The sequence below is a fragment of the Drosophila kikkawai genome, chromosome 2L (assembly GCF_030179895.1).
Source record: "Drosophila kikkawai strain 14028-0561.14 chromosome 2L, DkikHiC1v2, whole genome shotgun sequence".
NCBI classification, from domain to species: domain Eukaryota; kingdom Metazoa; phylum Arthropoda; class Insecta; order Diptera; family Drosophilidae; genus Drosophila; species Drosophila kikkawai.
The window spans coordinates 2,324,159-2,351,133 of record NC_091728.1 but is presented as its reverse complement, the minus strand read 5'-3'; the positions used below and the strand labels follow the sequence as shown (position 1 = coordinate 2,351,133).

The 26,975-nt window shown below is 36.8% G+C and overlaps 1 protein-coding gene and 1 non-coding gene across 3 annotated transcripts in view; one reads left to right on the top strand and one right to left on the bottom strand.

The window, feature by feature from the left end:
* The window catches only part of Btk (tyrosine-protein kinase Btk29A), a 49,097-nt gene that overhangs the window by 14,046 nt on the left and 8,076 nt on the right, over window positions 1-26,975 (bottom strand). Inside the window, exons 3-5 of one of the 2 annotated variants that reach the window (XM_017173965.3) lie at window positions 13,882-13,977; window positions 13,614-13,809; window positions 13,285-13,431 (exon numbers count right to left, since the gene is read on the bottom strand). In XM_017173965.3, the coding sequence (XP_017029454.1) occupies window positions 13,285-13,431; window positions 13,614-13,809; window positions 13,882-13,977 (439 nt within the window). Of the gene's footprint in view, window positions 1-847; window positions 1,069-6,717; window positions 7,050-13,284; window positions 13,432-13,613; window positions 13,810-13,881; window positions 13,978-26,975 lie in introns of those variants that run through there. The other variant, XM_017173966.3, reaches the window with a different exon arrangement.
* On the top strand, window positions 21,900-21,972 carry TRNAK-UUU (transfer RNA lysine (anticodon UUU)). Its single transcript has one exon. It is a non-coding gene; the product is annotated as a tRNA-Lys (tRNA).

Here is a 26,975-nt window from a genome sequence, read left to right as displayed (position 1 = left end):
TAAAATTTATTGGAAATTTTAGAAAACTCTGTACTATTTTTTAATGTTTCTCTGATATTTTAAAATATTTTTCCCCAAGTGCTGGCTGCACCCTGTCTCTGCTTCTTTGAATGGCAATCATCGCCAGCGACGCCTCTGCAGAGGAATGGGATGACTTGGCTTCATCCTCATCAAAAAAAGGCAAGAGGAAAAGCAAAAGCAGCAGCAGGAATAGGAGCCGGAGCTAAAGCAAGAGCAGGAATAGGAGCAGGAGCAGAAGCAAGAGCTGGGAGATGGAGCTGTAGCTTCAGCTGAGCCTGCACTTTGCATGCCAGACAGCAATTCATATCAGAATTGGTTTATAGATTGTTTACAATTGGTATGGCAATCAAGGCCTGCAGAAATGTTTATATTGTCAGTGTTCATTTACGTAATTAATGCACTTAAGGATTTTTGTTTGGTATTGCCTTTCAAGCATTTTGTTTACATTGAGAAAATTGTAAACAAACAAAAATATGGTAAAGAAGTGTCCAATTTATGGAAACTTAATTTTTATTTACGTTAAGTAACTTTAGCTCCTAGAAAACACATGACTAAACATAAACATAAGCCTGAGATAAGTTTATTTTTAACACAGTGTGACTTTTCTTAAGCAAACAACATTATTTTTAGCTTCTTTGGTATTAATTAAACTTGCAAATATATAATCTTGGCAAGAGACTATCTTGTTTAATTAATAAGCTAACAGAACAACCTCTTACGTAGTCACACCCAAAAAATATGAATTCCATTTTAAGAAATCTTTCCACAATTTCCTTATATTAATTTATTAAACAAAGTACTTTGATCCTTAGATGTTGATATTTACCTTCTTTGGTCTTGGAACTGGTCAGACTGTGACCGATGTGGTTCCAGAAGTTCAGCCGGCAGCCAAACACTTTCATTTCCTTGACCCGCTCCTTCATGTTGCCAATAACGCTCGTTTCGGCCAAACTCACGCAGGGAATCATTGGAGATCGGATCGCGTCCTCAAAAGCGACTTGATCGATTTTATTTCCTCACTCGCTTTTAATTTACAATTTTACTTAACTTTTTGGGGTAGAGAAATAAATTTGTTTAAACATCAATTTTTTTTTTAATGCCGGGTTGGTCATTAAAGCCGTGAGTTGAACAAGCCATACGAAGCGATTTGTGGCGATTTGTAATTGCGATTTTTATATATACACAAACACACACATACACTATAGGTTAATGAGCTTCTGCTCAAGTACAGCGGGATTGCGGAAGCAAATCTACAAAACTACTTACGAAGTCCATCATCAAATTCATGGATGCTTTAATTGCCCAAAAAAATAACCGTGAAACAATCAATCAAAACAGCAGCAGCAAAAAGCAGAGGAAGCCCACGAAATTTCAATTCCTGTTTTGGTCAATTGAATATAAATATTTGAGCCATGTATATTTTGTGATTTTTTTAACTACAGCAAAGAGACGAGACCGAAACCGAGAGACTCTCATAAATCAAACACTCGAACATTCTGCATTTGATTTATGCTTCATTTTGAAGAACGAACATCACAGAACGTGGCTTGTTTGTGGAATTCTTTGAGAATAGTTCCTTTGAAAATAAATACTTGGCACAGTTTGCAACTTGGCTTATAAATAAAGGGGGTTAGAGCTTAGTGCACAAATGCTAATGGCACTCGAGATGATGCTGATGATGATGATGATGCAGCAGCAGCAGCCAAAGTCGGTTGAGGTTGCCCATCATTATCGAGAGACAATCATCATCTCTGCGGTCTTATTGATTTTTCGCATTGTAATTGTTCGAGTGAAGCGCCGAAGATTATTAATAACCAAGCTAATGATGGCATCGATATCGGTAGTATATTGATTTATGGGTCTCTCAAAATTAAATAGAACAATAATACTGCATAACCTTTGAGGCAGCAAGTGTGGCAGGAAACCTTGAGGCAAAACGTAAAACGCACCCAAAAAACTCACTGAAAATATTGTATATCTCCTCACAGCAATCTTTAGCCGTGGGCAGAGGAGACCTAGGCGCAGTTCATTGAGCTCTACTGTAACGCTTTTTTTGGTAGCAACTGTTGGCAGCATAATTAACATCAATTCAAAGTCTTTTTTCTCTCTTGATTCAGTGGAACAAACACACAAAATCTAATGAACTTTCAAAGTGATTAACGACCAAGTCTCAGCTTGCGGTTTACGCAGAACAGGGCGTGGCTTTGTATTAAAATTAAAGCCTATTTGGGGCCCAGATGGGTAGAGGAGATTGATAAACAGTTAAACCGATACCACAGTGATCAGGTGTGGAAGGAATTTTTAAGAGGTAATTGATCTAACCCAAAATGAAGTTTAAAGTGAACTAAAGGCCCAATTGTATGTATATTCATTTAGAGAAAGGGTAAAAAATATGTTTTTAATGTTTATTACAATTTTATGTATTTTAAATTTTACAAGAAAAATAGTTTTATTTAGAAAAGGTACGAAAATGATTTAGAAAATATATAAATTCGTTTATTATATCCAATATTTCATTTGTTATATTTTTAATTGCTACAAAACTTAAAATTTGTATTGAAAAATATACATAAATTACCGAATTTTATTATTATTTAATAAACAAATTAATTTAATTCTATATGACATTGTTTAAACCATTTTAATATCTCCTAAAACCTTAACTAAACTAATATTTATTAATTTTAACACAACCAAGGGCACTTCCCCCATCTAAAAATTGTTTATTTGAGAAAAATTCAAGCACTAAAATCCCGATGAAAAGTCGTGGGAAATATTTATATGAAAAACAATGCCCACATTTATATGGCCAAGTGAATCGCAGAGTTAAAGCCAAAAGCCCCTCTCTTTGTTTGTTTGATTTGTTAGCAATTTGTGCTACAGATTTCCGAATTTTAAGACTTGTGTTGAATTGGTAAGAAAAAAAGTGAAATTTTCACGCCTTATACAACTTGTAAAAACTCTCGTAAAAAGTCTCCAATCTCAACTTTAATTACAGGTAAGGAGAGCGTTGGTTGTGACACAAAAAGTGGTCGAAAAAAAATAATAACAGTTGTGTTGAATAAATGAATATGTAAAGCGTTGACATATTGACGTCTCATTGACCTTGCCTGACCCGGCATAATAATAATAACAAAAAAACCCAAAGAGACTCAAGTCAAGATGCTGGGCAAATGGCTCAAGGCAAAAAGGAAAGGAAAGCTGTGGCCAAAATAAACCTTTATGGGGCGTGGCGGTAGAAAGCAGTTGCGAACCGCCGCTTTGACCTGATTCCGGCAAAAGGTAAATGCTAAAGCCCGAATAAATACAAAAAAAAATCCAACAAAGCCAGAGCCAAAATCCGCGGTCAAGAAGAGTAGCTGCTTTCGCTTGTCATGCTTTTGTTGTGCTTGCCAGCTTCTTTCGGCTTTGTTGCCTGCTTTTTCGATTGGTGTTAAAAGTCTGGATCCAAAAATGAAATGAAATGGCACGTAGCTGACCTTGACCCGCTGCTTACTTTTTTTTGCGGCTCCATAAAATGCAATTTTTATGAACGAACAGGGGCCGGAGAGCCAGGGCAAATTGCAATTGAATCTTTGCTTTTTTTTGTTTGGGCCAATTTACTTTTGGCAAATTGCTAACGGTACCAACGAAAAAGCACAGAAAATAAGGAAAGAAAAAAAATAAACTAAGTGCAGGCTTTTGCAATACGCAAAAGAGTTTTTTCTTATTTTTTTTCTTAACCAGTTTGGAAGCAAGGTAAGGTAAGGTAAGGGAAAGACGAGAGTGGCCAGGCGATGAAACTTGTTTCCGATTTTTATTTGCAACCTTCAAGAAGAGGCATCCGAAAACTACCTTTTCGTATCTGTGTTTTTTCTACTCAAGAGGTTGTAAGTGTGTATGTGTACAAAACCGTTAGGCGACGGATCCTTCAACGAGGTCCAAGTCTGAGCCTGGTTTTGCATTATAAATTGAGCCAAGCGAGGAGGCACACCACACAAGTGGTTTGGCCTGTTTTGAGAGTGGAAAACATTATTCCTACCGATAATTAACATGGATAATGGATATATCTTTCTTAGGGGTACCTGCCACACACACAAAAAGGCACAGGCAAGGAGCTACTACAGCTAAGGGCAGGGAAATAGGGAAATAATTATTAATTTTGTAAGAAAATTAGTTAGTTTAAAAGCTATTTTGTTTTATTTTATTATTTATTTTAAGATGTAGATATAACAATCAAAATTTCTTTCCACTTATTTCTTAATTTATCATTTACTTAAAAAAAAATCCCCTTTGACTCTATTTAAACAACCTCAACTGTAGTTCTAAGTACTTTCCATCAAGAAAATGAGGATGGATTTTTACTGTTTGCTCATTTGTTAAGAACATTTTGCCTCGTTTGTTTTATATTTGCTTTTATGAGAGGTTTACAGATGCCAATCGCATTTACCAAGAATTACCCACACACACAGCACACACAATACACACTCGACTGTTAAGTGAGGTAAGAAAGTTAACCTCCCGCCTTGTTTAATCGGCTCGGTCATCAAAATATTTGTAATCCAAACATTTATGACTCTCGGTAGTTACATTTTGAAGTTACAAATTTAATGTCTTGGCTGCCATATAGGGTTATCTTTTAATTTCTCTCTCTTTCTTGCCTTTGTTCGGCTTATTTCTCAGTTTTTTCTCAGTTTTAATGACAATTTCAAGCTACCTTTTAATGGGTTTTTGGTTTGTTATTTTTATTATTTTTATGGGCCTCTCTTCTTCAGAACACCATGAAAACAAACGATGGGAATGTCGAGATGTGGAGAAAAACTGTCACTGTCTTTCTCCTTTCTTCTCGTTTTTTATAAACAAAAGCTTTAAGCCAGAAAGCTGAGAAAACACGAGTGGACTGAATTGATTTCTATTGAAATTTGAAACGGCACTTTTAGTGTTGTGTCTTTGTAATTCTTTTAATGGCCCTCCGGGGATCATCAACACAAAAGCTAGAGTGATAAGCAGAGCTAAAAAAAAAAACTGATAAAGTCAGAAAATGAGGTGTAAGTTGAGAAATTCATATGGAAAGTAATGGGGGGCGATTACGAGAAAAACAATGACAAGGCACTGAGAATATGAGAAGGTTTTATAGGAAAGCAGAGGTTAATTGTGTGATTCTAGATCTGTGAGTCACAGAGGTTTAATGTTTTTAAAGTCTTATACAGAAAACTTCGGAGAAAATCATAATAAGCTGGGGTTAGATGAGTCAAGACAGATGTTTCACTCAAGAAATCTTATCTTCAAAATCTCTATTTTGCAATCATATTTGCCTCTTTTGTCACCTCTTAAAGGCACATCCCAAAACCCAATTACGGTCAATGATGAAATACCAATGAATACCCAAATAACCCAAGACAACCAAGATTGATACTTCCTTTATGACCACTCCCAGGCAATATCTTTTCATTACCGCTCTCTGTGTGTCAAGTCGGTGGATTCAAGAGTTATTCCATGGCTTTCCACGGGCTCCGTTTCTGAGCTGGGTTACGTGATAAGCAGGCTTAAGTATTTAAGCATTTGCCTGAACGTGCTGGCCTCACAGTCAGAGAAACGACGAAAAAAATAAACATAAAACAAACGGCGAAGCGGCCAACAAATTCTCGTTAAAGCAAAGTGACCTAAACACAAGAGACTCGATCGAAAAACAAATGAGGAAAAGAAGAAAAAAAAAACAAAACAAACCGAGTAGAGCTGAGCTGGAGCTGCTTCGTAGGATTCTGTTTTGGGATAAATACAAATATCCACAAGAAGAATAATATTGAATTACACAACACGGCAGTGAAGGAGGATTTAGGGATCATTTGGCGGCTACCTGCTTAGAATTTTTCAGGGTTTCTTAAAGGCCATAAAACACGACTTGAAAATTGAAGTTGGTTAGGTTTGGAGGCGCCCTCTTTCACTCTGCTAATTGGTCTGGTGTGAACAGGAGGCTTATGTACTATATTTTTATATATAGAAGAAAGAGGGAGCTATATAAGGTTAATTCTGGGTGAGAAGAGGTTTCAGAATTTAAACAGAAATTAGTATTGGCCTTAGTTTTAGAGAACTTTACAGATTCCTATCTTTTTACACGTGCCGGAATAAGATAAAACCAAGATTTACACTTCCATTGATTAATTCCCAAATCTACATCAAAAAAGAATACAAAAGAAAACCATTAAAAACTAAGAATAACTTTTTGGGGAGTTCCTCCAAGCTCAAGAAAGTTTGTTTCTACATTTTTTTTTTGTCGACAAGTTAATTAAGCAAATGGTCAGGGAAAAAAATAATGAATTTCTGGCAGGGGGCGGCGGGTGCAGGTGACAGAAGACTGTTAGAAAATGCGCAAAAGATAAGCACGAAAGGCAAAAAAGCAGAAAAACTGCTGGTGGCACGCCGAAAATAATAAAAAAAAAAAAAGAAAGAAACAAGTTAAACAACTTTACTCCGGCTGCGCGGCAGAGTTGCCAGACCACAGAAGAGCTCAAAATAGGGTTTCAAACCGCATGTACGCCTGTGTATGTGCGTCGTGACATAAGCAACTTTTACTGTTAGAAATGAGTTGTTTTTTGGAGACGAGTGAGTGAGATAAATCAAGGCAGAAAAACCTCTTCGCCTCGCTTCGCCTGGCGGCTGCCAAACTCTTGGCTTTATTTTAATTTCTTTTTCAGATCTTTTAAAACAGATATTTACATTGGGGTATTTGTATTTTCGGACGATCACAATTTTGAGAGCACTTTTTCGTGGAGAAACTTCACTTTTGCCTGAGCATTTTACATTTTGTCGCCGCAATGCACGTTTCGCTCGTAAATATACAGACTTTCTTGAATTATTATTGCACTTTCGGCGGCGGCGCACACACACAGCTCTTATCGGGGCCGGTGATCTAGCAATTTGCTTCGTTTACTCGCTTTTCAGTTAATATTTATATTATTTTTGGGAATATTTATTTATTTTTAAATGGCACACGCGACAACCGAATTCGAAACCGCAATCCGCTAACCGCTCTGCGTTGTACACTCGTCGAAGACTCAAAAGTAACTCAGACCTGAGACCCGAATGAGATATACACAAGACACAACCATCGGAGGGAGCAGCAACTCGAGACGCAGGCGTCGAGCGATCGGCAGAGGTAGCTCAAGAAATTGTTTGAAAGAGAGAATTTCAGTTGAGAGAAACAAGGGAGCTCTACACTTGACAAAATGAAGTGCTTAAATATTTATTAAAAAAATATATTACAAAAATATCGACACGATGCTGAAACAATACAAGTCTTGTAATTAAACAGCATTGCTAAAACTAATCAATTATCAATAACTAAAATTCTGATATTAAACTGTTTCTTTTATTTTTCCAAGTGCACATTTTAAGAGAAAGCATGAACAGAGTGGCAAAGTGCAGCAGCTGAAAGAGAACAAGTTGAATGGATCCCCAAGAGGGGGCTACCAGCTGTGAGTGGATCTTCAGAGAGTTTGAGTGTTGGACGCTGCAAACCCCAAAGAGCATAAAGGAGCAGCAAAGTGCAGGAGAGAGACAGCACACACATAAAGAGACCCCATAAAACATAGTTGTTGTTGTTGGAGCCTAGGCAAATCAATGAACACTTGTGTGCACTCACAATTACAGTTAGATTCGTTTTAAAATTAGTTACATGCTTATGAGTAAAAGAAATGACAAGTAAGCAGGTTGGAAGAGAGGGAATAGATAACAAAATAAAGTTTTCTTAAATATTTTCTATTAAAAAAATATGCTCAAGAGCAACTTTTATGTGTTAATGTTTGGTTTTTTGGGCGCTGCACATAAAAGGGAGAGAGGAAGATAAAGTGAGTGTGAGAAAAAGGAAAACAAAAAGTGGAGACAGTGGTGGAGTAGAAGAGCGAAGAGGGGCTGGGGGACTGCATCTTTTGGCTGGACGCCAAAATGAAGTTGCGAAAGAGAGAGCAAAAGAGAGCTAATATCAATTATAAAGGCGCAATTAGGAAAACAATTTGAGAGCAAAACAAAAATAGACAAAACAACAGGAAAAATATGGAAAACAGGAAAAAGATGGAAAACAACTTCAAAAAGAGGGCGAAATCGATTTGTTTTCTTAATTAACATAAAAATTATATTAAAAACAAACTAGATTAAAAATAGTTAGAAAAGGAGAGGAAATTGTATTACAATTTCTGGATTTTTTTGAATTGAATTTGGAAAAAATAATTTCTTTTCAAAATTAATATCTCCTCTTATGCTGAACTGGTTTTACTGCTAAAATATAAAAAATCAATATTAAATTTCAAAGAAAGATAATTAGAAAGATTTACATAAGCCATCCATCAACCTGATAGAACTCAAGAGCTGTGTCAATAACCATTGATTTAATGCCTCTAATCAAACTGGCTAAAACCTGCTGAGAATTTCTTTACCAATTTCACATCATTTTCTGTAGATAATCCCAAGATTAGCATAACAAATCCTTACGCGATTATGCAATATCAAATGGCAGATTATAGAAAATCATTCGCTTGTCACCTGTCAGAGATTTTGCGTGAAAAGAAATTAATTGCTTGAGAAATTTGTGTTTAAGAAATTATGTATGACGATGGCCAAAAATAATTATTGCGTGGTCTTTTCTTGCTTTTTTTTTTTTGCGAGATGAAAAGGTTAAGAGCAAGCAACTGAGTTAACAAAAGAGAACGGGCCGAGACAGGGAAGGGTCGTTTGAAAGCTCGGCGACTTCTGCTGCCGATTTCCCACGTTTAGAACGAATCACAACAGAACGCATCATTAATCATGGCAGGATGGCCAACTGTAGGGGGGAACCGCAGGCCTAAAACTTTTCAAAAGATCCAAACCGAACCCAGAACAGAATGAAGCTGGAAAGCGAGGCACATTGGGCAGCAGGTCGAAGGCATCGAGAATTGGAGCCACCAACCCAAGTCCCAACCAATGCCACCAGCCACTGAAGATGCAGGGAACAACATAACACAAAAAAAAGAAGCAGCAACTAACACACAAAATAACATCAGCGAGGAGAGGAGATAAATCAGGAAAGTGGAAGTTTAAATACCCTTGTAAAAAAGGTTTAAAAAGATGTTTTTAAAAGTCTATAAAAATAAGCTTATACATATTTGAATATCCCCTTAAAATTACCTAGAGTGGATTTTTATATAAATATATAATTATAAAAGACAAGGTAGCTCTTTACTTTTGTTAAATAGAATTTTTAATATTTTTTTTTAGAGAGAAGATACATAATTTAGTGTTTTTTCTGTATTTTATATTTTTATCTATAAAATCATAGAGAAATATCTTTATTATAGAGACTATATCAAGTATATATTCATTTTCTATAATATTTCTACATTTTACACTCTTTTATAATTTAAAAAACATTTTATTAAAATATTAATACTCTTTGTTAGAGTACAAACAAGGCACAAAGGCGCGTTTCTTGTCTGGCGGATTGGTTTTCAAGAACGGGAACAGGCAACGCAATTCAGGCAATCAACACTTGAAGAAAATCTATTATATACACAGATTTTTCCACTATTCCAAACATTTATTGTAAAAATGACTAATATTTTAAAACTTGAAATTTGATTTTATGTTAGCTATAATTTATCAGTAAGATAAAGTTCTAAAATATTGTTAAAAGTACCCTCACTTTTATATAAAATAAATTATAAACAAATTCCCTTATATTTTTCAAAGTGCCCTACAACTTTGTTTCAAAGTTACAGAGGCCTTAAACTCCGTTTTCATGGTCAGTCACCCGGACGCATTTCGGTTTTCTTTTTCGCCAAAGAGACCTAGGCTGCTGTTGCAGGAGACAACAAGGGGCAGCTAATTACAAATCAAATGGCAGGGCGGACGTCTCAGCTCAGAGAGAGATCAACTAATAGCGAAATTAATCAAATCATCAGGGGGACAGACAGATAGACAGGAGAAGGATACTCCTCCTTTCTTTCAGAAGATCTTCTGAGCCGAGAGTTCCATCCTAGTTTTCTTAAGCCAAGTTCAATGCACGTGCCTAGGCACAAGCATACTTATACTACCAATGAGATACAAAGATACAAAGATACGGCTGCTGCTGGCAGCAGTTGTTGTTTTTTATTTACTTTTTCCATTCGAGGCTTAAACAATTGGCCCAAGAGCCAGAGCCAGAGCCGGAGTCAGAGCCAAAATAAAAACCAGTTTGAGTTTGGTTTTTCAGCTTTTTTTGGTTTGTAGAGGTTCTCTTGAGGCTCTCTTAAATATCGAACTGCGGCTGCGGATACATCCGAAACTAAAACTGGAAGGAAACCTGTTTTTTTGGACAACTGGCCAGTGGGCACTTGGCCAAAAAGGAAGCCTACTGCCTTCTTCTCCTCCTGCCTTCATTGGGGGTGTTTAAAATAACATATAAAGATGCACAAAATTGAATTTAATATCTTGGTGAAATATTAAAAAAAAGAATTTGTAGATTTACATTTATTTTAAAACGTTTCCTTCGTTGCCTTTCTTTGTTTTCGAGTTCACTTTTTTAATGGGTTAACATTCCCCCCTTTTCTTTCCTTTTAATTCTTAAAGTCTGATAATAATCACAACATGAAACTATTTTTGTGGCACTTAAAATGAGAGCCATAAATCTTGGTTTTTTTTTACTTAGGGAAAACCGAAACACAATAAAACATATAAAAGAATCTGGAGAAGAAAGAGCAATGACATCGTTAAATTGCAGCTAGAATACTGTTGTTATTTCAGCTTTTCGTCTAATAATATTGTTCAGTTTTTTGAGGTTTATTACTTCATTTATTTAAGTTTTTTTCAGTGAGTAGAGTTGGGGAATTCCCTACATTTTGCTGGGGTTTATTGGGAGGGGTATCCCTTTAAAAACCTTCTCTAAATATTTCTCCTTTTACCAAAATATTTAGAAAATATTATCGTACTTTTAAAAACATTTCTTTTCATTTCCCCTGTACATTTTTACTACCAATTTCACTTCTGTATTTATTATTATAATCCCTCGTTATACCCATAAATTCAACACTTTTCCTCTTACTCATTTCTTACTCAATTCCTCTTATTTTTGGCCACTTAAAGAGACATGTTTTTAATTACAGCAAGGCCAACACATCATCCATTCCAGAGGCGTTGTGTTGGCACGCGGCGAAAGTCAAAATGCACGCAGGAAAAGGATTCCAGCGTAATTAATTTCTGGAGAACTCAAAGGAAAGGGCTAAAAGCGATAACCCGGCGCGGTAGGAATTGACAGGCTAATTTATTGTAACGGCAACTGACAAGCTCCCGCAATCGCCAAAGTCGGAATTGGAGTCGGAGTCATTCCACTTTCATTGTCTTGCTCGCCTGATAAATGAAGATGAAGGCGACCTGATTTTTATTGTTATATCCGCCACGTTTTTTTGGAGGAGTTCCCCAATGGTTACCCTTGGATCCCTTGTGGTTCCCCCCAATGACTGGCCAGAATTGGCAGACTTAACGGCAATTTAAAGTGACGCCTCTAATTGATGTTCCCCCAAAAGCAGAAAAAAACTGAGGAAGAATCCTCATGAAGAAGATATTGCGCCCTCAATTCGTTGAAACTGTCAAACAAACTGAGACAGAGTATGCTCACACATGGCTTGGAGTAGGGTGGAGTCCCATTTTCCATTCTATATTTTTCCATTTCCCAATCTAATCTGATGACACAAATGAGCAATCAGAAGAATCCAGCTTGACATCTGCGGGCTGTTGGCGAATGAGAAAAGTTGTTCCAACAATTATTGCAGCTGCCGCAGGAGGTCGGGGGTCAGGGGTTAAGGTCGCCATTGGTTTATATCGACATCAAAATATTTATGACAGTTGATGAACACAAACACAAAAAAAAAATCAGATAATGAGAGCTAAAGGATTGCCAGAAGGTGTTTACTACATTCCATTCTCACACCTTTTATCATAAGATCAAAACGTAAAGAAGTATTTCTTTTTAGGAACTGGGGTTTTGTATTTATTTTCCAAAGATTTTTTGTACAAAAGGTCTTTCTAAACCCCTTCCTGTTTTTATGTAAACCATTCTTTATCTACAGCTAACCAAAAGATTTGTTGTGATGACTCAAAAACCTAGACACAATCGGGAGAAAATCAAACAAAAAGTCTCGTGAGGTTGATAAAGAATTGTGGAGAGATAGGTATCTTCCTGTTTTCATTTTAAAGACCAACATAACACCAAAAATAAATAAAATATATATATTAAAATATTAAAAGAAAACTGCAGTTTTCTGTACACAAAATTTGCATTTCCCTGGGCACTCAAATAACAAAAGACAAACGTTTTAAGCCAACTAGTATTTGCAGACCACAGACACATTATTGGGAATTCGCAGCCAGTCAATAGACATAGACTGTTATTTTACCAGGTGCCAAGTGGCAATAGAGTTCTGTGGACTTAACTTAACCATATTTCCCCCCGTCCCTGAAAAGTATTTATTCCGGCCACACACACCGCAGAGCCAGAGTGTATGTGCGTAGCTCCCAGATATACATTTTTTTCTCTAACCAGAAGTGCGAGTATCTCTCTCTCTCCCCAGGCTTGGCGGTGGCGAGCCTGCTCTGCTCATTAACGGCTTGGAAAAGCAGAAGAGCCTGGCACTCCAGACACGCACATACAATAAGCAATGGGGAAAATAAAAGGAAAGAAGCCAGTTGGCACCGCCAGACAATGTGTCAAATAAGGCCTGACGACAGGAAAAAGGAAAAGCGTTGCAAATGCAAAACTCAGAACATGTGAAAACCGAGGGGCGATAAGTGAGAAAAAAAAATTGTTCAGATACAAAGAAGAGTATTTCGGAGGGATCCCCGAGATTTCTGAGGGAAGTTCCTTTACAGTTGACAATGACATTTGCCTGGCAAGGAAGTCGTCGTCACTGCAGTCAAGGCTAGCCTCAAGAGGTACTTCAACTTGGGCTCCCAGCTGGGGTGTGATTATTTTCTCTTAAAGTAGATGTTTTCGGGGAGGGTTGAAAATTGTAATAAAATAGGGAATAAAATGTTCACAGGGTAAGCTATATATAATAAATATAGAATTCTTAGATATTTCTGGGTTTCTTCTTTTTTAAATACTTTAAAATATGATGTAATTCCTAAACTATGTTTTATATACAGCAATTTATCAAGAAGTATATTGGAGATCTAGGAATATTTAGTTAGTTTTTTGTTTTAAAGCTAGATTTTCACTTTTATTTTTCTTGTTCATATTCAATAACTTAATTTTAGTAAAAAGCTTTTTGTTTAACTTACTTGGATTATTGTTGGCCTCTCTCCAATGAGCAGCAGCTCGGCAGCCAAATGTGGTTCTTGATAATCCCTTACAGCAACTCCACTTCTTGCCGGACCACAAACCGGGATGATAGCGATAGGATTTGGGAGTATTACTATCTTCGCAAACTGAAAAAAGATGTAAACAAAACGATATTATTAAATATAAATAAAAACCTTTTTAAAAACCTTTTCTCTTCTTTAAGGCCCGCTCTTCATTATAACCATTGATTGATCGATTTGGTCAAAAAGCAGCTGCACTTCTCTAATTTTTTGGGGTTCATTAGTAGTTAAAGAAGACGTAGACTCACCTTGGCGTATGGCACGGATCCACTCGCTGCGCTCCTTTTCGCTGGTGGCTATCACGTAGAGTGTGTACTGTGGCACTGCTGAGCGGAAATTCAGCTGGCCCTCAACTCCAACTGCACCTCCTCCGCCGTTCTCCAACAGCTGTTGGGGATTTGCCGACGCAGAGATCTCACAGTAGCCCACTTGGAACGGATAACCCTGGATTGGATGGAAGAGCACAATGTTGGTTAATCAAACTTTAGCTACTCCCATCGATTTCTGGCCACTCACATCCGGTGCCGAGGGATCGCCGCCCTCCCCGCTGACAGTGGCCTCCTCCACAAGCCGCACGCCCTTCAAATGGATGCGTCCGCGTTCGCGTCTCCGCTGAAAGTGAAATGTATAGATGGGAAAGTTGTAATTCAAGTTGGAAACTATAGTTAAATTCTAGTTAAACTTTTGCTTAAGGTTTACTATAATTGGGTACTAAATAAAATCGTTTGGGTTAATTGTGAGGCTAGTGTAAAGTACAGCCAAAAAAAAAAGGTCTAATAAACAAGGCTATAATAAACCCGGTAATTATTTATATTTAGCCATAAATGAAATATTGTTAGGTGATTTATTTATAGAGGAAACCATGACTTAGGGAAGCAAAACAATGCTGAACTTGTGATAAAAACAAGACAAGTTTTATATTGATCTATTTCTTTATTACGACAACTGTTTTAAATTAAATTGATATTGAATATTCAAGAATAGTCAACAATCTATACTTCCTGAAAATATATAGCTTGAATTACTAAATCAATAATTATTAAAATCCATAACACTTTCCGAAGATCAAATTATAGAAACAATAACCTAAATATTAACTTGTCCTAAGTCCTAAAACCAAACCAAAATTCGATTAGCAACACTCTTATAAAAACAACCTAATAACTACACATTACTATTAAAACCCAATATCGATTATCTAGTATAGTTCTGCTCCAATTCCACTGTAAAACCCAGACAAAACCAATTCTACAAATACGGAAGTCAGCTTTTCGAGACTTTCCATTAGAGCCGCAGCCTCTTTAAAATTAGCTTCTTCTTCACTCATCGTCATCATTGGAACCATTAGCAGCTCCATGTCTACAGACATTATCATCATCTTCATCACTCATCATCATCGGATAAAAACTCGCACATTAGCAGCGCCAATTTAACGGATCGCCTTGTAGATTTTCCTGTGAGTACGTGTGTGTGCGAGTTTCAATTTCAAATCTCAATTGGCCGACAAGAGTTGGCTTTTCCCGCTGCGATTTCATTTTCATTACAAATTTTCAAGTTGAATTTGAATTTCTGCTGGCTCATGGTTCCGCCTTCTCCTACTCCTCCTCCTCCTTGTGTTGTTCTTCTTGTTTAACCCAAATAAGTTTTTGGCTTTTTATTCACAAGATTTGTTTACATAAAGCGAATTCAAATAGTACAGAGAGAACAAAAATTAGTTACTTTTAGGATAAGTAACTATGTAATAGCACAAACATCTATTCACTTCCACATGAATCAGTTGGGAATTATATGAGGACATGTGTGGGATTTTCACACAACAAATTTATTTTTATTTTGTATATATTCTATTATCTTTAATATAATATATAAATCCCTTTATTAATTGTATTAACTTTTTTTTATAAATTCTAATTCCTTTACAACTTTTCTCCCTGTGCACACACATTTGCTCTTCGCTTTTTATCAAACTTGAAGTCGCCGAGAAGCTAAAAAGGAAGTTCAATTTCTTTTCTTGAATTTCAGTTTTAGTTTGTTTTTTCCTCCCCTTCCTCAAAAGCATTTGTTTTTTATTTTTTTGTGTGCGTGTAAGGTTTTTTTTTTTATTTGTTATTTTCAAATTGCTGCTTGTTTATTTGAGGTCTTTGTGTCAACGCTGTCGCTGTGTTGTTGATGGGGTTTTTATGCTGCGTCTCTGTTGTTGCCTCACTTTGTTGTTTGGATAGATCTTTTTTTCTGGGTTGCCGCGATAAGTCGGGGCCAAAAGTTAACCCGACAGACGACCGGCACAACGTGCTTATCTGTCGGTCTTAAAATTTCACTCTCTCAAAGTAATCCCCCAACCGACCCACTCCCCTTTTTGGGAGCCTTTGTTGGCCAAAGTCTGAAGTCAATTAGGCCAATTAAGTTGACTTAATTGAGCTGGCAGCGCTTTTAGGTCTTCCCCACCGCCAATTGTTGCATCGTCTTGGCCCAGGAATTGTTCCTCCTTTGCCGTTTCCCCTTTTGAATCCCTGGAAGCCAAAGCCATCGCTTCCCGTCAAGTGTCGGCACACGTGCAAAAATTACCCCTGGCGTAAGGACGATGACGATGTCGGGCTCAAGTGCCGTCAAGTGGAATGCCAGTTCAGGACGATGCCGAAAAAAGAGCGAACGAACGGTAGGGATAAAAATTTAAATGGCGCACATTTTTCGGCATCTCCAGTTAACTTAGTTTATTAAGCCTGTCATGGCCTCGTGAATGATATGCCTTTGGCTTGGGGAAGGTTTTTTTGTATGTGAAAAAAGGATATATCGGTTACAGGGAAGGGTTTTTTAGGGAAATAAAAGCTGCATATATTTATTTAAAATGCACTGAGCTTGTACTTTATAGGTTTCAAATTTTAAGATTTGAAAATATTACTATAAATCACCTTTTAAGGTTATTATTATATTTTTAAAAGAAAATCCAACAAAAACCGACCATTCTCTTGATTAAAACTAAACCACTGACCTTTTACCCCCCAAAAAACACCACAATCTTCCACCCAAAACCATCTCCTGAATTACTTCTTCTGTAATTTCCAAGTCCAACTGAAAAGAGTGCCTTGTGCATTATTAGCTAATGTAATTCCAGCCCGCCAACTGCCACAGACAAGTGAAAAATTCCACATAAATGAAGAGGGAGAGTGGGCGAAAATACAGCCGCTTACTCAATGGAAGCTAACTAAAAGGAAAGATTGGGGCAGAGAGAAGGAGGAGGGGCTGGAAAAATAGACCGACAGTTAGATGACATCCGGCGTCTGTCAGGTTGCTGGCTACAAATCCAACCCAGTTTTCGCCCAGACGACGATGCTTCCTGAACACGCCAACCCAGCGTTGCCGCGGAGGAGGCGGAAGAACATGTCGTGCCACTTTCTCGTGAATAGCCAACTGAAAACTGAACAGAAAACTGAAAACTGAGCAGAAAACTGAACCGAAATGGATGTAGAAATGAAAAGTAGAACTCTAAACATAACTGCGAAAGGAGAGGAAGTATGACTAGTTATGGTTACTGGGCGCTTTTGATAAACTTTTTGCGGACAAAATTGCGGACGACATGACTTCTCCTCTACTTTGACTTTTTCCTGGTCCCTGCTCCCTTGGAAAAATAAAGGGTCAATGAACCTGTGTGGAGCAAATACTCGATGTGTATCCCCCTCGATACCAAAGGTTGCGCGAATGTTGAGGAACACATGTCCCAAGTCTCACTCCCTTTCCCATTCCCAACATGTGGCGAAATAAAGATGCACAAAAACAGCAGCTGCTTCTGATTTTTCACTAAAAACGAGCTAAAAATTGCCTCGGCAATTAAATCGACATCTTACAAAACTGGAATGGAAATTTCCTTAAACTAAAAACGAAAAGAAAGGGGAGTTGTATGGCCTGGAACTGGTTTGCCAAATTCTGGCTTAAATGCGTGTTATAAACGAAATGGAAAGGCCATGCCGAGTGAAAGTCAATTAGGGCAACATTAATCAAACTGATTAACCAAAATGCAGTCGCCGTTTCTCGAACCTTTTACGAAACCAAAGCCTCAGGGCAAAAAAAAAATCAGAAAATAAATAAATCCCCACAAAGAAACCCATAAAAACTGGACTCAACTGACGGGTGTTGAAAGTCTGGCAAGACCACAAAGTGCGGATAGAACCTAACCTGAGGTTAATTCTTCTTGACATGGGAAATCTTTATTCTTTCCAACTTCAAATTAACTTAATTATTCCTTCAGCTTGTTGAGAAACTTTTTATTTTTCTTGCATAATTTAGCAGTTGGAAAATTCCAAGAGAGATGTTCTTTTAAATGGCAAAGGAGTTTCTTTTTAAGCACCAAGGAAATAAGCAACAAAAGGACCCCAAAAAGTAACACGAGTATGCATGCTAAAAGGGACCAACACACAACAGGTTGAAACATGAAACAACGCGCACCTGCAAAGGGTGTACCCAGTGTGTATCCCTATTTAATTTCTATTGTTTTGTTGCCAGGGAAAAAAGGCAGCCAGAGAGTCCTTCCTAATGGGACTACAATCACCTGTGCATAATTGAGAGAGCTGTCAAAGCAAACTACTCCTGCAACTCAGGTAGGCAAAAGAAAAAGAAAACAGGGGAAAAACGCAACGCAAAACTCCCCGGAAAATTGAGAAACAACAACAGCAGCAGCAGCAGAGGGGAGGAAAAACGATTAAGTGAAAATTGCCATCGCAGAGGGTCAAAGTGGAGTGGGTTGGCGGAAAGAGAGAGCGTGGAAAATGAAACGATAATTGAGGAATAGATGAAGATGAGATGGACAGAGATGAAGAAAATACAATTAAAAGTAGAAGAAGCACATTTACAAGATAATAACGAAGTTTTAATAAACATTAAATGATACTAAAGACGCTCTATGAAAATGATAACAGTTGCTAAGAAAAGGAATTTGGGGGACACAAGTTTGGGAAACTGTTATTCTCATTGATGGCAGAAAATAGATAAAATATATAAACCTATATTCAATGTAATACATCGAGCAATGGCAGCAAATATTTCAAACTTAGTTTAAGCTTTTAAATAGAATGGTAAATAATACCAATATTCCGGTTCTGTATCGATATTTAACACAAATATCCATAATAAATCGATCATTTAACTTTGCGATATACATATTTACAATAAATTGATATTATTCTCTTCCCACATGTTTTCCCCTTTCCAATATTTGTTTACAATCTTTAAATTACCCATAAACAAATGAAAAATTAACAAAATTATCAACTTACATTACACTTCGACTCAAATTCGAATTTAAACAACGAAAAGCTAGAACCCATCATTAAAATAATATTCCCATTCCCACGATTGCCAGTCCCCAGTGCTCTTAAATAAATATTACCATATAAAAAGAGCCCGATTATAATGCTTGATGCACTCAATTGGACAGTTAAGTAGGGGAACCTCAACTCACTCCATGGACGGACGGACAAGTATATATCGCCCACTCAAGTGCATCCTCGAACACCGAGAGCGAGAAGAGTGCAACCTTTTCAATGTTGATTAATGAAAGCCAAACTCATGTTAAAATGCCATTTCGGCATTCGACTTTGAGACGCGTAACGAATCCCCAGAGAGGAATACATATGCTATATGCCATAAAGTCCCTTCTTTGATCAATTGGGGGGGATGGAGATCTGGATCTGGGGGAGAGGGTGATCATGATTGATGGAGCGAAGCGCTTCTTTAACTGACCGCATGCCGAGTGCGATTGAAAAATCGCCTCAAATAAATTATAACTGTAATAAAGAGAGAGAGAAAACTGGCCGCAACGTAATTGTTTTTCAATTTCCCCCTACTCTTTATGTTTTCTTTAATTATTACAATTTCACGCGTAGGAGCAAAGCGGCGGCGATAAATTTCACTTAAAAGCGGAATAGTAAACAAAGACATGCATCTGTTTCCTCTGTCTGGTAAAATTTATGCATTTTTCCAATGAAAACGAAAATTTTCCTCTACTATATGCATATAATTTGGTTTCTATGCACCCGGTTCCCATCCATTGGTCATTAGCGAGAAGAAGGACATGCTCGGCTGACTCGTGGGTACCGGAGCTCCTCTTGTGTTCTGGTCAAGTAATTAATTTTAGTCCACGGTAATTTGTGCCAAATCATTCCCTGCTCATCTAGGCTGTCTTCGCCTCTTCCTGTCAACACAAGAACGCCAAGTCAAGGCACTTCCTCTCGCATTATGTATCGTGGAAATTTGCATTACGGTCTGAGGTTCGAGATACTCTTGAAATCACCATCACCCAAGCTCATAAAAAATAATAGCTATGCAAATTTGCTACTGAAACGACTACTGATGTACGGAGTTTTCAGGGAATTTTTAATATAAATATTATATATTTTGAGCTAAAATCTATTTAAAATGTGTTAGTTATTTGTGTATATTAAAAATTGTAGCCCAAAATTCTATATAATTACAAGAATAATGTATTTTTAAAGGCTTAAAGAGTATTTCATTTATCTTCCTGTTTTCCCGATTGCTTTGGCACGATGTATCGCACATTTAGTTGTAAAATTTAACCTTTTTAGAAGCTTTACTGTACGACATTCCTTTTATATTTTGGTTCCAAATGAAGAATAAAAACTCTATAATTTCCCTGGTCCGCATCCTGAGAAAAGCCATCAAAGCATGAACTGCGATTTCGTTGGAATTCCCCGTGTGTTTGTGTGGAATCAACATGGCAATGTGATCCATCACATGGAGATACAAAAGGAAATCTTGGGAAAAAACGATGAAAAAGCGTTGGCGATGTAATTAACGATAAGACAAAGTTCAAAGTTTGCCCTGCAGCACAAGCCTAATAATTAAATTTATAGAAAACGAAAAAAACAAGAAAAGAGCTGAGCAAAGAAGAAAAATCGAAGTCAGATAAGCATCAAGAGGAGCTTGTAGACACACTCGGCAGTATATATATATATACGGCTGATCAATCAGCGATCCCTGCCCCAGCTGCACCGTTCTTCTTCCACAATAAATATGAAAATCGTGACTTGAACGCTTAAAAAGCGCTTAAAACGTATTAAGCAAACACACATATGGAAAACTTGTCCGCGCGGAGACAAAGAAACGCGGGGAATAATTGAAAACATAGTGGAAAAGTTGAAAAGTGAGTGGGGAAAAGGCAAAGAGGCAATACACGGAGGAGTGGGAAAGAGATAAATGTGCAGAGGAAATTGTCAGTCATAAGGTCAGCGTAGATAAACCCCTATAGCCCCGAAAAATTCCTATCCCAATATCAAGAAGTAATTACATGCGAGAGCAAAGAGTTTTCCATTTGACAGCAGCTGTGAACAAAACAAGGAGAAAAGCAGAAGGAAAACATGAAGACGAAAAAGAATACCCCTACGCACAGGCATTTTTCCTGCATTTTCCCTTCGCTTTGGTTAGCTGTTTAAATACTCCTACAGTTCTCTTTCTCACTCTCTTGGTAACATTTGGTCTTCGCCCTTTTGTCTATTTTTGAAGCAATTTGTGTTTATTTTTATGTTTTGATAAATGCATTTTCCTCATTTTCCCTCTCTCACACACATCGGCATATCTTAGCGGAGGTCGTTCACTGTGTTTTCCTATGACTTTTCCATCGTTTTTGAATGGAAACTCTAATTGGGATATCAATAAATGGTTTAGTCACAAATCGGATTAATTTCCAATTGAATTTTTAAGCGAAACGAATTTTCTAAATGATTAAAAGCATATTTAAGTTGCTCTTTGACTGAAAAATAATTTTATTAAAAATGTTAAACAGGTTTAATATATAATTTGATGTATTTTTTTTTAATTTTTAACTCTAAAATAACCTGCTAATATAATATTGAGCAATGGTCTTAGCATTTTAGATTATGTTGCCACCCCATTAATAATTTCTTATACCACACTTTATGGCCTTTTTGATGCTATTTTGGTGACTTTATTGTGGTGTCATAAAATAACACATATATAATATAATTTATAAACTAAAAATACACCTAATTCATAAGCAACAAAAGAAAACACAAAGCATTGATAAGTTAAGATGCTGCATTTTTGGTATATTTTTGTTTCAAGACAAAGGCTGCCAATATTGCGCCAAAATAAGATAAGGTAAGTTCTGTGTTACCTTAAAATAATTAGTAATTTAGAAAAAATCGAAAGGACCAAGTAAGTTTAATTGTAAAATAGACTATTAAATTGTGTAAGAAGTAAATACAATTTTATATTAATTTTGTCATTTAAAAGTTCATTTCTAGACCAATTTATTAAGATATATATATATTTTAATACTATTATAGTTGGTAATATTAATAATAAAATAATATATATTATGTATTATAAATTAAAACTAAAAATTTAAGTTTATATAACAGATTAGACAATGTTCCTTTCTTTAATTCGGAACAGACCTTAAAACCCCCGAGGGACAATCGTGCTTTAATGAATATCTCTCTTTCTCTCTCTTGATTCATGTTCTCGCTCTTAATATTCGACTTTAGTCACCCTTTCGAGCAAGTGCCCGGATAGCTCAGTCGGTAGAGCATTGGACTTTTAATCCAAGGGTCCAGGGTTCAAGTCCCTGTTCGGGCGATCGGAATTTTTTATATTTACTAAGCAAATTTACTAAGATTAGTGACAAATCAGAGAAGAAAAATCAATTTATATAGTATATAAATTAAATATATATTCATATAATCATAGTATCCATTCATAATATACATACTATTATATAAAATCTCTTTAAAGAACCTCCTCTCATTCAAAGGCTTTTTCATGCTCCCTAAAAATTTCATTTAATACTTAATATTATTTCTCCCGCACCATAATTTAAATTTTAAAATATTTTTATAAATCATTTTCATTCATTTAAAAGCGTGTGGGAAATAGCTGGAGGCTGTGTTCCATTCATGAAACTGCATGTGCAACAACATAATTAGGACAGGAAGAGGGCGGTTGGTTTGGTTGGTTGGTCAGCTTGGATTTACAGTAGAGATTCCTTTAAGGCGAACTTTTATACAAGTATTTCAATGCAAAAATATATAATAATAAATTTCAAATTTCTTTAACAACTAAAAAATTCCTTTTTGGTTTTAAAAATATATAAATATGCAGAAAAAAAATGTGAAAAACAATTATCTGCCTAAAAAATATGTTAAATTTTGATTCCTTTTCTGTAGCCTTCTTCTAGACTGCCTTTAACCCATAGAAATTTAGGTGTTGGCTCAGAATTTATTTTCTTTATGCCTCAAAGTCATCTTTAAGAAGCAAACACTATACTTCTGGCAGGAATCCTGGGATTCTGGAGCCAGAAAACAGGCAACGCCCGCCGGGCAATTTGTCTGGGTCGGAAATCTGGTATCATCCTTCTGCTGGTGCTCCTGCTCCTCCTCCAACTCCCGACAGAAGCGCAGTGTCTGCTGCGCCAATTCCTGACCGATGACTGCGAAACGCCCCCCAAAAACTAAGAAGAAAAAAAATTAAGAAAGAAAAGTAAAAGAGGTGACCGGACTCGGCTCACACGCCGCCATAGCGTTGGAGTAGGAGTTGGAATCCGGGTGAAAAGAGTTTTGCCTGGGAAACTGTAATGGAAACCGGAAATGGGTTGGATGCCAACAGATTGAATCATTGGTCATGTCTCCTCTGTCCGGGTGAGTGTGTATGCCGTGCCTATGCTGCATTTCATATCGGGACATATCTTTTACACGACAGATTCAAGGGAATTTTGAATTGGCGAAATTGCACTGGAAGCGGAAATTAGCCAGAGTCAAAGAGAGCGGCAGACGGCAACCGGCGAAAGTCATTTATCATTTCGGACACTTTGCCAGACGACGACCGTGTGTGAATATTTTTTTTAAATTTTTTTTTACATCTCTGCTTGGACAATGATTTTACAGTTATGCATTTAACAAGAATAAATGGGTTGATGAACAGTGGAAAATTGTAATTCAAAAGGAAAACATACACAATAAGAACCGGAAGAATAGTAATAAATTGTAAATAAATATTTTTGAAAGTAAATATTAACTTAGAATATAATAAAAAAAATTTGCATACTTTTGGACAGTTATTTTTAATTAAGATTTTAAGTCTGCGAAAAGATTTCAATTTCTACGTTACTTTTAATAATTAAAAATAAATCCCTAAAATTAAGTAGATTACTGAGAATTTACGAAACCCTTTTGACCGTTTTTCTATACGAAACACTTCACCCAGTTAATGAAAATGTAAGCTCCTTACACTGATTTATGCCAAGTCGTAAACGTAGATTCATTTTGTAAAAAAAAAAAGTATTGTTCAAGGAATTTGTAGTAAATAGTAATTAAGCTTTGGTTTGGTTCCCACCAAAGTCCGAGTTTTTAGCACTCCTAGTCTACTATTCGTTCCATAGTACCGACGACTGAGACTACTTTGGCAACGGCCTTTGTGTGGGCCAAAGAAAAAAAAAAAAAAAAAAAACAACAAATAAATGAGGAAAGTGAGTCTCGCACGCAGCTTAAACAGAACCGAAACGACATCCCACATTGAGTTATGAAGCCAACCCCCTCCGATGGCCCCTATTTTTTGCTGCCCAAAAGGCCATAAAGTACAAAACAGCTAACAACTTATGGCCGATCGCAGCGGCTGCTGCTGCTTCTGCTGCTGCTGAAGAAGAGAAATATATGTTGTTTTTTATGATGACTCACGAGCGTCGAGCGGCGCGCGCGATAAGATCAATCATCAACCGCAGAGGGGGCCACGGGGGACGGTGGAGGACCATCTCTCAACGATCTGGAACCCGGAGCAGCGCATTTGCGGTCTGTGTCTGACCATTCAGACCATCTTTCTTGATAACACTATTGAATACGAAAGTAGACAAGTTTTTTTTTTCGGAATCGGTTTCAGTTCGGAGACAGTGCGTTTCGAAATTTATGGAATCAATATTTCAGAGATTTAGTAGTAGAGATTTTTAAATATTTTTGGGATATTTAAAATATTTTAAAACTGAATGCGATATTTTTATATTATTAATATATTCTTAAAAATTTTCTATAATGAAAATTTAAGATATTTTTAATAGGATATTAAGCGCAATATATTTTTAGATATATAATATCAGACCTCTCCTCTTGATATATATCTCTACATTAGTTCTATATTTCATAAAAGAAAATTGTTTCCAATCGATATTAATTTATATTTTCGAAACGCACCTTACCACACATGCTCACACATTTAGATGAAACCGGCTTTGATTTCTAATTATTGAGGATCGGTTTGTTTTTTTGGGGTTTTCGATTTTTTTTTTGGTATTTTATGCGATGGCTCGTGAGCTTTGAATTAAGAGCAGGAAATAGCTGAAGCCGATAAAGCCAATAAAAACGCTTAAGACTTTCAGTTTTTCCCCAGAATTTTTAGGCATAATTCCAATTAAACGATTGTTTATTGTCTCCGGCCGATAATGAGGCGCAAAAGGTGTTTAGGCTTAGGCTCACTTGCTGTGGGACTCCTTGATGGAAAGGAAACCTGGGCTTTATGGTTATGGGATATCTCTCTCACTCTGTCTGGTTGTAATAACTCAATGTCAGCTCGTGGGCGAAGGAAAACAAAAGGGGCAGCTAGGAGTTGAAGCTAGTGGAGCTGCCTGAATAAGGATGAAGAGATAGGCAAGGCGAAAGATTCATTCAAGGCAGCATAATGAAGCATGAAAAGCTTAAGCTCAGCGGCAGACAAAGCGACGTCTGGGACTCGGAACATAAAAGGCATGATATATAAGAATATATACATGTATATTCCTATCTTCCTTTAGGGATTTACAACTCATTAGACGATGCAAAACCATAATTTGGCATTCAAGACACGCCGGATAACAGAGCTCGCTCCTCCGTTCATTGAATGATTCATCTCCCATGAACCAAAATCCGTTAATAGGCAAATCATGTACACGAAGCAGGGCAAAAAAAAACACAACTGACCAACAGGTTTTCCATATAATTTTTGTTATTATCATTCCCGATGCCCGGTTTGGAGTTGGAGTGTGTTGTTACCTTTTCGATTGTGATTCATAATTGTTACAAGTGCTTACCAAAAGGGCTTGGTCTCTGCACAATTGTTATGTATCTTTGTACAGAGATTGGGGGATATGAACCATGTGCACATGTAAATGACTGGAAAAGTGCTGGTAATTAGTCAGCATTCAAGACAGCTGTCATTTGGGGAAGGGGTATTAAATTTATGAAGTATTATTGAATATCTATGGGAGCTTAAGTGATGTGTTTAATGGTTATTGATATAAGGAATATATTATTAAGTATTATAAGAATTTTTATCATCTTGAGAAGGGTTTAAAATAACTAAACCCACCGCAGAAATGGCAGTAAAATATTTTAAACAAAAAATTCAATATAAGTTTATGTTTTTTTTACCATACTATATATTATAATACTCTTTTCCAGTCATTTTTATTTTATAAATTTTTTCTGTAACCCTTAAAAACCTATATACCCCTTTAAATCACAGGGTATCAGCTTTAAACAAGTAACTGTAATCAGGCTTAAGCCTTTTCAGTCATTTAGCCTGCGGTTGCAACTGGCAACTGGCGACCGGCAACCGCAGAAGACGTCAGGTTGTCTTCCAAGGTTTTCAGGAATATAAACAAAATCGAGGACAGCAGCGGCTCCTCATGCCAACCACTCATTTGCCGATCCGAAAAAGAGGAACGACATATGTCAGAGTCAAGATTCCCTCCCTTCCCCGTAAAAAAGATGAAGCAGCTTATCAAAAACATTTTGGCTTTGGCGCCAATTTCGTGTTAAATAAAGGAGAACAACAAAATAAATGCAACGCGAAGATTTATAAAAGCATAAACGACAACGATTGGAAACGGGACCACCCAACATATAAGAAATATTCAGCTTGGCTCCTCCGCTAATTTGTCAGCATTGGGAGGATGCCATGCGGGCTTTTGTAATTCTACGAAATCGGCTTTAAGCCCCGTTCGTTGGCGGTGTTTTTTCTCCTCCTAAAAGGTGTCAATTCGTGAAGAATTTTTTAAAACGCCAGCGATGAGTAATATTCCCCTCCCCACCAAGAGACACATTTTTCTTTCACCGCAAAAGGTCTTAAAAAAATACATATATGAAGTGATAAATTTAAAAGTCTAATTGGTAAAAAGCCTTACAATTGTGAGACATTGATCAGGTCTAGCTTCGGGTTTCAGTAACACTTTCGTAGCGCGGTCGTAAAAAATTATATGAAAAACTCTTCGAAAAATCATAAAAAATCAGCCAGAAAAGGAGTTTCTTCATTTCCAAAGTGGCTACTGGACAGGATTAGTCTTCTGCATACACTCACACACACACTCCCTGGAGAACATCAATAATGGGGAAAGCATTTACAACTCTTACACACATTTATGAGCCTCGAGAGCTGAGAGGAGGGCTTACATTGGTGGCATTGCCCCCGAAAGGAACTCAAGCAGATGGCACCTACCTCCATTAGCTAGAGGAAGGCATTATAGGGATGGGCTCAAAAAAAAGATATATGCGGAGAAAGGGTATGCACATCAGCACGTCATAGAGGTTTTATCAAGACAGAGCCATAAATATAGCTATCAG